Here is a 10,855-nt window from a genome sequence, read left to right as displayed (position 1 = left end):
GAGGAGGGAGGTGTGGGAGGGGCATAGTGTGTGTGGTGTGGTGTGTAGTAGTGCAGCTCCTGTTTCAGCTGGAGGAGCTTCAGGAGGCCTGAATCTGAGGCGTTAGCTGTGTTTTAATGTAAATAGTTGTATATAAACGTACGTAAGGCGGCTGTAGCTCAGCAGGTAGAGCAGGTCGACTAGTGATCGGAAGGTCGCTGGTTCAAATTCCGGCTCTGGGCAGGGCTGAGCTACATGTCGAAGTGTCCTTTAGCGAGATACTGAACCCCACATTGCTCATCAGTGAGGGCCCTGCGATGAACTGGCGACTTGTCCAGGGAGCGCCCTGCCCCTGAGACAAGGCTGGGATTGGCTCCAGCAGCAACACCCTGCAACCCCTTGGAAAGGGATAAGTGGCTATGGACAATGACATGACATGACAAAAACGTACGTAGAATTTTAGGAAACAACAGTTTATACTTGCATTTGAAGTTATAAAAATGGTTCCTTAAACATGTTTGTGGTTTTCACAATAAAAAATCAAATGTTTTCCTTCTTAGGTTTTAGGTTTTTTGTGTGATTTTAGATCCAGTGTGTTGATGCAGTTTGTCAAAATGAAGAAATAACTGTACAGTCACACAAGTGAGGTTGTACTGAAAGAAATGACACTAAAAACAAGGCACTTAAATGCGGTGTTGGTCAGTCTGTGAACCCCCCAGGTCACCTGCAGACATAGGCCCCGCCCCTGGTTCACCTGTGTGTCAGGTGATTAAACTGACTGTTGTGTGTTTTCTTTTCAGACGTCCAGAGAGATAAAAGTGTCAGGAGCAATCGGACCGTGTGTGTCTCTGAGCGCTAAAGGGCCGTGTGTCTCTGAGAACGTATGTCTCACACACACACACACACACACACACACACACACACACACACACACACACACAGCTGAGCTTTGATCTGAAACACACCTTCCATTTGTCTTTTGTCATTGTTTTTAATTATAGTTCACAAAATAGCTAGCTTAGCATAAAGCCTGAAAACAAAGCACTTTATACTACATACTATACTACATTATACTGTAGTACTTACTGTTATACTGTAGTATTATACTGTAGTATAATTCTGCAGTACTCTGTAGAGTAAATGTATATTGTTTGTGTTCAGGAGATTGGGACCGGAGGAACTTGTCAGTGGAAGATCTGCGGTTTGGATCCGTCCACCACGCTGGCTCTTTACTTTGAGGTTGTCAACCAGGTGAGCACACCTGACCTCTGACCTTCAGAAGGTCTGAGATAAGCCTCAAGCTCCTGATCAGTTCATTGATTACAGCTCTGAACTAATGACTGTAAACAGGAAGTTAGATGTTTATGACCTCACAGTGATGATGTCATAGGAACAGAGGTTAAAGTAGGACACGACGCAGTAATTTAACCAAAGAAGAAGAAGTGATTCTGATGTCATATAATGAAGTGAGGACTCACCTGAGAAAGAGAGAGAGAGAGAGAGAGAGAGACGCTCAGGTGATGTCAGGAGAGATTATAAAGAACAGAAATATTCACTTAATGTTGAAATACTTTCAATACTTTTTACTGATAACAGTCCAGGAGGAGGTGAACAGCTTCAGGCTGCACACACGCTATGAACCAGCAGGTGGAGGCAGAGAGCACACAAGGAAGTAGAATCAAAGTCAGCAAAATAAAAGCACCAGCTCAGGTCAACAAAATAAAAGTATGTGACTCTATCGTTGTTATGAGGTTCTTGAAGGTTTCCTGAAACGTTTTTCTTCCACACAGTAACAGAAACAATCACAGAATCATGTCTGTTAATATACTTTATTATTGTTTTGATGTTGGTGATAATCAACGAGCAGAGCTCGACACTTCTGTCTGTCATGAAGCGAATCTTTGACCTGATGGTGGCGCTGCAGGTCACAGGATCAGTCTGAGCCATCCTCAGACAAACCAGGAGGGAGTCATCTTCCAATGTTTGAGTGTTGGATCAGCTCTGATTGTGTCTTCAGTCGTATTAACTGAGATGAGGGCTGTTATTACCCACAATGCATTGTGGCTGGTGGTCAGCAGGTGTTGCTTTCTCTGGACTGATGGTCTAGCAGCGGTTGCGTGTCAGCTGTGTTCGTCACGGTGCTGTTGGTGATTCTGGTGAAGATGGTGGGTGTGTTGCTGCTGTAGTCATTGAAGTTGTGCTGATGTGATTGGCTGTATCCAGATGGAGGTTGGAGCTCTGAGGGCGGGACTCCTCAGGCGTCCTTGAACACATCAGCATTAACCTGGTGAGGCTCTGACACACCGCCGCCCTGTACCTGCTGCACACACACACAGTCATGTTTCATCCTGACATTTATTTATGTGTGTGTGTATGTGTGTGTGTGTGCAACGTGCAGCCGTGATTGGCTGCCGGTGCGACTCACGTCTGTGTCATGCAGGTGATCCAAGGGTTTAGAGCAGTGCTGCTCAAAACGAGCCAGGCAGAGAGGGCAGAGGTCACCGCTGGACTCTGATGACCGCTGAACGTCTCGTACAGACACACTGAGACGAAGGGCAGCCAGCACACCAGCAGACATGCTGAGAGACAGACAGGTCGAGGGACAGGAAACTGTTACATCCAGGATAGGAAACATCAGAACCAATGAAGAAACTCCTCCAGCAGAGGTCTGAGTGCTTGAATAGATGCTGAGGCTCATGGGTATTACTGTAGTCCTAACTACAGTCCTGTGGTTCAGTTTACCTGCAGGCTGCTGCTGTGACCTTTGACCCTTCTGTGTGACCATAATGAGAGTAATGACCGTGAGTCATGGAGGAAAACACAGAGACGATCAGCTGTCCTCAGTTCATCTCACTCATTCAGCGTGTCCTCTGCTCCTGTTGTCATGGCAACACATGTTGACCACATGTTTCTACATATCAAGCAGCTTCCTGTCTGTCATGTGTACATGTACATGTATACAAACCTCTGTCCTGACACTTTCAACTAGTCAGAAATTCCAAAACTCCACCTCACTCCAAAATAATTCACTTCAGCCTGACATACATTGGAAAGTTTTTGAGCCTCTGTGATCTCTAAGAGAAGCTTTTTAAAGACCGGTGGGCTCTGATTGGATGTGTCAGGGACCAGTCACGTCAGAGCAAGATCTCACCTGAGGTGGTGACCATGACGATGGAGCTCCTCAGGTAGTTGTTTGCAGGGACATAGTAGCAGTGCAGCTCGTTGCACATGAACGTCCCCCTCCTGGCCTGTTTGCGGGCCACATAGACGATGTATCCGTACAGAGAGCACATGGTGACAATCGGTGCCACGATGCCCGCTGACATCCACAGCAACACAAAGTACCTGTTATCAGGGGTGAAGCTCGGGCAGCACAGGAACCGCGACTCGCTGTAGACGTAGCTGCCAAACCCCAGCAGGGGCAGGGAGGCAGTGACCAGGCAGAAGAACCAGACCAGGACCAGCACCGCTCGCCTCCGCCCAACCGTCCAGATGCTGCTGTAGCTGAGGGCAAAGCAGAGCTCGGTGAACTTGTTGACGGTGGTCCATGTGAGCGAGTGGATGGAAGAGGTCTGCAGGAGCAGGAAGATGAAGCCGCTGCCCTGACAGAAAGCGCCCTCACTGGGACAACAAGGCGGCCATGACAGGCTGTTGTAGGCGCTGGAGGGGATGGTGGAGAGGCCTAGGGCTAGGTCGCTAAAGGCGGAGCTCAGGGTGAGGCCCAGCGTGTCCGACCGGAGCTCCTTGTTCAGGAGGAGCACCAGCAGCAGGAGGAGGTTCCCAAAGATGGAGGCCACACCCAACAGGATCATCAGAGCGCCGTACAGCGTTCTCAGAGCGTCCGCCATCTTCAGAGGACATCAGCAGTTACATCACAGGTCAGACCAGCTGCTGTTCCTCCAGCCTCCACTAGACGGTGCACAACAACCTCTAACTGTATTGAAGTGAAGAGGAAAGTCAGGACGTGTGATCACATGACAGACTCTACTGTCTCCATGACAACAGAGCAACTTCATCCACCGTCGTCAGAGTTAAAGTCTCCAGATTGTTTTTCTCAACAAGAAGAAACAGATGAATCGTCCTGAGAAAAGAGATGCGTGAGCTCAGACCCTGAACAGACCGAGGACAGGACGCTCCTGTGTGAGGAGGAGCAGGTCGGACCTCAGCCACAGATTCACTGATGTTTGAGTCACAGCTGACTGAACACACACAGGAACACTCAGTTTGTCATAAATCACAGCAGCTGTTTTCCTCTCACCGTCACTGCTGCTCACTTCTCTCGAGCGTCGACCTCAGATTCACCTCCACGTTGAGTTTTGGATGAAACGTCCTCGGTGTTGTTCAGTCATCCCTGATATAAACAGCCTGTTGGCTCTGTCACCACACAGACAGCGCAGTTTAAGTCTGATGAGTCACTGCGGTCACCTGACTGCACCTGAACACAACGAGAGCGTGATGTTAAGATATCCTTCAGCTTGTTTCCACCAGAGGAACCAGCGTCGTGATCAGCTCCTGGACCTCGAACAGTTCCTCTGTTCTGCACCTCAAAACTCCAGAGTGACCCAGGAACCACCAGAGTCCAAATTCTTCATCTTCATCAGGTGGAAACTTGAACTCAAGTCCACTCTCAGGTCCTGTGCTCCTCCTGGATTTATCTGGTAATTAGCAGTTCTGTCTTCTGTCTGTGTAAGGTCGAAGGTCAACCAGACGAGGGCCAGTCACTGATCAATATCAGTGATCAGATTGATCTCGACACTTTAGATCTGATGTGAGAGCATCAGAGTGTGATCAGCTGTGAAGGAGAGGACGGACTGCAGGAGGCGTGTCCTACTGTGTGTGCGTGCATGCTGGCAGCGTTGCCGTGGTGCACCTGTCAGTCACCTGCTGGGACGATAATGAGAGGACACACACACACACACACACACGCACATGCACATGCACACGTACAGTTATTTGTAATGTCAGCAGACTCTGTAAACACCCAATATCCTGTGTGTGTGTGTTTGTGTGTGTGTGTGTGTGTGACTCAGGTAATAACAGGTGTGCAGGTGTGTAATCATCATCATCATGTTGAGCCTCAGAGCACTGAGGAGCTCAGGTTGGGTTCAGGTGAGAAGCAGCCAATCAGAGAGCAGAGTGAACCACTTCTATGTTTATCCGGTCATGGAGGGTTGTTGATTGATTAACGCTGCCCGACAGTTAAAGGTGTTGATCAGGTTATTGATTACTGATTGATCTGATGTCTGTTGTTTGTGCTGCAGCACAACGCTCCGATCCCTCAGGGCGGCCGCGGAGCGATCCAGTTCGTCACGCAGTACCAACACTCGTCAGGACAGAGACGCATCAGAGTGTCCACCACCGCCAGGAAGTGAGATCACCCTGTCGTACACACACGTTTACATCACCTGCTCTGCTTGGTGATGTCACACTCTTCTTTTATTCTGTGGTGTCTCCAACTACAGCTGGGCAGACGCTCAGACTCAGATCCAGAGCATCGCAGCATCCTTTGATCAGGAGGCGGCGGCCATCTTGATGGCGAGGCTTGCAGTGTACCGGGCAGAGACGGAGGAGGGGCCTGATGTCCTGCGATGGTTGGACAGACAGCTGATCAGACTGGTACTGCGAGGGTGAAAACTAGGGCTGTCAAACTTTTACATTTTTAAAATCAGATTAATCACAGGTAGCTGTCGATTAATTACGATTAATCAACATTCTTAAATATGACAGAAGATTTCACATTGTCTCTGTATGTTGTTGTTGGAACGGAAAGATAAATGACAGGAGGCAGATATATCTGTTTAACATTTGCTTTTTATTCATAACAAATCCAAATAATGATATTACTGAGATTGAACAGTTATCTCTGTGCCTCTGAGTGAATACAGGATGTGTCACTCAGAATTCTTTCTTTATTTTTTTTAAATCAAACTCAAAGATATCCTTCATTCTGAACCCTTAAAGCATCTTAACCATTGCTCAATTTTTTTTCCTTATTGGCAAATATAGGATAGAAGAAACTGTCTGTCAGCTGCACTGTCACATAATTAATTATGATAGTTCTTCTTCTTTTAGCCAGTGGCTGAGGCAGACTAACACCTGAGGCTGTAGCCCTGATGAATGCATGCTCTGTGTGGAGATGAGACTTGGAGCTTGAGGTGCTTCAGTAAAACAGAAACTCCTTCCTTCAGTGTGCAGATCACAACATGTTTATTGATTGTTCCATCTTTGTTTTTCTGATACTCAAACTTTCCATCCAAAGGGCCAACAGGTTCTCCAGGTTCTTCCATCTCGTTCAGGTCGCAATCAGCTAACATAACGTTAGAGTGAGGACAAGTGGATGGAGTGGGATGAATTATGGGATAAACAGGCGGGTCACTCATCAATACTTGATGGTTTTAACTTCAGTGTTTCTGTTCAGTGTCAGAAGTTTGGAGATTATCACAAAGACGACCCGAACTCCTTCAGGTTCTCTGAGACCTTCTCCCTCTACCCTCAGGTGATCCACATCCCACAATACTCTGCTGCTACAGCCCATAACCTGTCGCTGGTTGTCTCCTGTTGCTCACCTGTCACCTGTGCTCTTCTGTTTTGCAGTTCATGTTCCACCTGCGGCGCTCTCCGTTCCTACAGGTGTTCAACAACAGTCCAGATGAGAGTTCATATTACAGACATCAGTTCAACAGACAGGACCTGACGCAGGCGCTCATCATGATCCAGCCCGTGCTCTACGCCTACTCCTTCAACGGACCCCCTGAGGTTCTGATACTCCTGGACACTCTTTTACACACCTGTACACACATATACACACCTGTACACACGTACACCTGTACACACTCCTGTACACACATGTACACACTCCTGTACACACTCCTGTTCACACACCTGTACACACTTGTACACACTCCTGTACACACTCCTGTTCACACACCTGTACACACTTGTACACACTCCTGTACACACGTACACACCTGTACACTCCTGTACACACGTACACACCTGTACACACTCCTGTACACACCTGTACACACTCCTGTACACACGTACACACCTGTACACACTCCTGTGCACACATGTACACACTCCTGTACACACCTGTACACACTCCTGTACACACTCCTGTACACACGTACACACCTGTACACACTCCTGTGCACACATGTACACACTCCTGTACACACGTACACACCTGTACACACTCCTGTGTACACATGTACACACTCCTGTACACACATACACACTCCTGTACACACGTACACACCTGTACACACTCCTGTACACACTCATGTACACACATGTACACACTCATGTACACACTCCTGTACACACATGTACACACATGTACACACTCCTGTGCACACATGTACACACACATGTACACACATGTACACACTCCTGTACACACATGTACACACATGTACACACTCCTGTACACACATGTACACACCTTGTGTTCCCAGCTTGTCTTTATCTTTTTTTGAATCTGAAGGTCCAAACTGAAAGTTCATAGAGCAGCTGCAGTCAGAGTGACTGTTGGTTGATGCAGGTGATTGTGTGTTTCAGCCGGTCCTGTTGGACAGCAGCAGCATCCTGCCGGACAGAATCCTGCTGATGGACACGTTCTTCCAGATCCTCATCTACCACGGAGAGGTACATGAACACACCCTGTATTACTGGACATGTTTCCATGGATACAGTCTGGTGTTTCTGACGTGCTCCAATACATCAGCTCTTCTTTACTAAACACTGTGAACACCTCAACCAGGTGTGACAGGTGTGACTGCCTGATCAGTCTTAGATTCACAACTCAAACTGTGAACGCATAAATAAAATCTTGTGTTCTGTTCGTGTTTGACCACTGTGACGTTTAATGAGCAGAATAAAGTCACAGCTGTTTAATTACAGAAACATTAGCATCACATGAAGCTGTAAATCATCTCAGCCATCATCAGACCTCAGTAATGATTCATTTTACTGCCTGTTATAAAACATAATTAACCTGTCGTCTCTCTCACCCGTCTGTCTGCCTGTCAGACGGTGGCTCAGTGGAGGAAGGCAGGTTATCAGGAGATGGCCGAGTATGAAAACTTCAGACACCTCCTCCAGGCTCCAGTGGACGATGCTCAAGAGCTGCTGCACACTCGCTTCCCGATGCCCCGATACATCGACACGGAGCACGGAGGCAGCCAGGTGGGGCGCCAACACACCTGGATCTACACACACACACACACACACACACCTGGATCTGCGCTAAACATCTATATATAGTGTTGACACAGTAACACAACAACTCATCACAAATATTAAATATGTTACCATATACATGACGTGACCAACAACATAACGCTGTTTATAGTGAACAGCGTTATGTCGTCTTAAATTAGAAGCTGTGATGAAATGAAAACACAAGATCCACAGTAGAAATACACACACCATGTACATGTACACACATGATGATGGTGGTGATGATGATGGTGATGATGATGATGACGGTGATGATGATGCTGATGCTGATGATGATGATGATGATGACGGTGTGTTCCAGGCTCGCTTCCTGCTCTCCAAAGTGAACCCGTCACAGACCCACAACAACATGTATGCCTGGGGTCAGGTGAGCTGTTGACCTTTGACCTTCAGACTGGCATCAGTGTTGATGTGAGCTCTGCTGTAACGTCTCGCTCTCCCTGCAGGAATCTGGAGCTCCCATCCTCACAGACGACGTCAGCCTGCAGGTGTTCATGGATCACCTGAAGAAGCTCGCCGTCTCCAGCGCTGCCTGACCTCACCTGTCGACTCAGCTGTCTGCGATATGTTTAGTCTTTTACTTTGCGTTTGCTGCCTGAGTTCTCTTGACAACCAGTCAACCATCTAACCAACGAGCCAATATGGCGCATAGACAAACAGCCACCTGGCCGCCTTCTAGTATCAGCCAATCAGCAGCAAGTTTCAGATCAACAACAACCAGAAGTGATGCATGTTCAACGTCCAGTTAACGAAAACGTATATATTCAGACTTTTCCGCTGTTTGTTTCATTTTTACTCCTGAAAAGAAAAAGTTTGTTTGTTTGAATTTGAGACGCTTCATTTAAAGGAGCAGATCAGCCGGTCGCCATGTTTCAGCCTGGAACCATCAACTTTACATCACACATGATAAACTGTGTACTCTCAGTGCAACAGTGAATGTTACATCGTGCAGCACACTTAAGCTGCTTTTTGTAAGAGAGTTGATTCTTCTGGGACAGCGGACGACTGTCCTACAATCCCGGAGTCGTTATCTGACGCGCTGGGAATGTTTAAGGTCACGTTCCAGCAGCTGCCTGGAAAAGAAACAACTCAAGAAGAAGGAATGATTAGAGGGGCTGAAATGTGTGAACGCAGTGGGCGGTCTGCTCCTTTAGAATCCAACATGTCCGTCATTTTTCCGTCTCAGCAACAAATCTCAGTTTTTCAAAACGAGCAAACAAATGTAAAAAGTGTGAAGGAAACTTTGTGCCGTCGTCAGAAACAAGACAAACTGAAGTGGTTTCACACAGTGTCTGATGTTCCATCAGTCGGCTGTCTGTCAGACGTTCACTGATCGGATCAGAATCTAAGTCGTGGATCTTCAGTTTGAACTTGTTGATCATCACTGCACTTTTTACTTCAGCTGTGTGTCTTTTGTGTTTGTGATGATGGACAAGTTTGATGAAGCTGCGGCAGCCGTTTTTTTTTAACCTGATGTTTGTTGAGCAGTAATAAGTTATAAGTCTTATTGACAACGAGGACACGTCTGTCAGCTGTTGGTCATCCAATTTCTCAGCGAAGCCATTGAACACTAAAAGTCGTGAGGACAGAAAACCTGTCGATGTTTTCATTCAGACTTTGTTCTGTTTCTAATAAAACTGCTGACGAGAGCACGCTGTGTAATTGGACTTTGTTAATGAGACACTGACGACTTCTGTTCTTCAAACATTGTTATCAGTTTTAGTTTCTACTGTCTGCAGCTCCATGCTGCTGACTCCTCCCGCCTTACTGACCCTGTTGTCATAGTGACGACCCTCCTTGCTGACTCTGTTGCCATGGCGATGAACAAACAGAGGGGATGAAGCTGAGCCTCCAGATTTGATCATCGTTGTGGTGCCGACGTCTGAAACAGAAGAAAGAGATGATGTTGATGATGATGGTGATGATGATGATGGTGGTGATGATGATGGTGGTGATGGTGATGATGGTGGTGGTGATGATGGTGATGGTGGTGATGATGATGATGGTGGTGGTGATGATGGTGATGGTGGTGATGATGATGATGGTGGTGGTGATGATGGTGGTGATGGTGATGATGATTATGGTGGTGATGATGATGATGGTGGTGATCATGATGGTGGTGATCATGATGATGATGATGATGATGGTGGTGATCATGATGGTGATGGTGGTGATGATGGTGATGATGATGATGGTGGTGGTGATTATAATGATGATGATGATGGTGGTGATGATGGTGATGATGATGATGGTGGTGGTGACGATGATGATGGTGGTGGTGATGATGATGGTGGTGATTATGATGATGGTGATGATGGTGATGGTGGCGATGATGATGATGATGATGGTGATGATGATGATGGTGGCGATGATGATGATGGTGATGATGATGATGGTGGCGGTGATGATGATGATGATGGTGATGATGATGATGGTGGCGATGATGATGATGGTGATGATGATGATGATGGTGTTGATGATGATGATGATGATGATGATGGTGGTGGTGATGATGATGGTGATGATGGTGGTGATGATGATGGTGGTGATGATGATGATGATGATGGTGATGATGATGATGGTGGTGGTGATTATAATGATGATGATGATGGTGGTGATGATGGTGATGGTGTTG

At 47.0% G+C, this 10,855-nt stretch overlaps 2 protein-coding genes across 2 annotated transcripts in view; one reads left to right on the top strand and one right to left on the bottom strand.

The window, feature by feature from the left end:
- sec23a (Sec23 homolog A, coat complex II component) overlaps nt 1-9,870 on the top strand; it is a 14,178-nt gene extending 4,308 nt beyond the window's left edge. The window contains exons 11-20 of the mRNA XM_037071727.1: nt 780-860; nt 1,141-1,230; nt 5,241-5,347; nt 5,442-5,595; nt 6,398-6,475; nt 6,574-6,735; nt 7,540-7,626; nt 8,011-8,166; nt 8,522-8,587; nt 8,667-9,870. Coding sequence (XP_036927622.1) covers nt 780-860; nt 1,141-1,230; nt 5,241-5,347; nt 5,442-5,595; nt 6,398-6,475; nt 6,574-6,735; nt 7,540-7,626; nt 8,011-8,166; nt 8,522-8,587; nt 8,667-8,756 — 1,071 coding nt within the window. The 3' untranslated portion in view covers nt 8,757-9,870. The remainder of the gene's footprint in view (nt 1-779; nt 861-1,140; nt 1,231-5,240; nt 5,348-5,441; nt 5,596-6,397; nt 6,476-6,573; nt 6,736-7,539; nt 7,627-8,010; nt 8,167-8,521; nt 8,588-8,666) is intronic.
- LOC119004630 (histamine H2 receptor) lies at nt 1,240-5,042 on the bottom strand. Its single transcript, XM_037071728.1, has 3 exons — nt 3,131-5,042; nt 2,405-2,558; nt 1,240-2,299 (listed from the first exon to the last, which is right to left on the bottom strand). The coding sequence occupies exons 1-3, from the start codon at nt 3,825-3,827 to the stop codon at nt 2,113-2,115; spliced, it is 1,038 nt and encodes a 345-aa protein (XP_036927623.1). The 5' UTR covers nt 3,828-5,042; the 3' UTR covers nt 1,240-2,112.
- Nucleotides 9,871-10,855: the final 985 nt, after the last annotated feature.

The sequence above is a fragment of the Acanthopagrus latus genome, chromosome 16 (assembly GCF_904848185.1).
Source record: "Acanthopagrus latus isolate v.2019 chromosome 16, fAcaLat1.1, whole genome shotgun sequence".
NCBI classification, from domain to species: domain Eukaryota; kingdom Metazoa; phylum Chordata; class Actinopteri; order Spariformes; family Sparidae; genus Acanthopagrus; species Acanthopagrus latus.
This window is presented reverse-complemented; position numbering and strand designations above follow the sequence as displayed.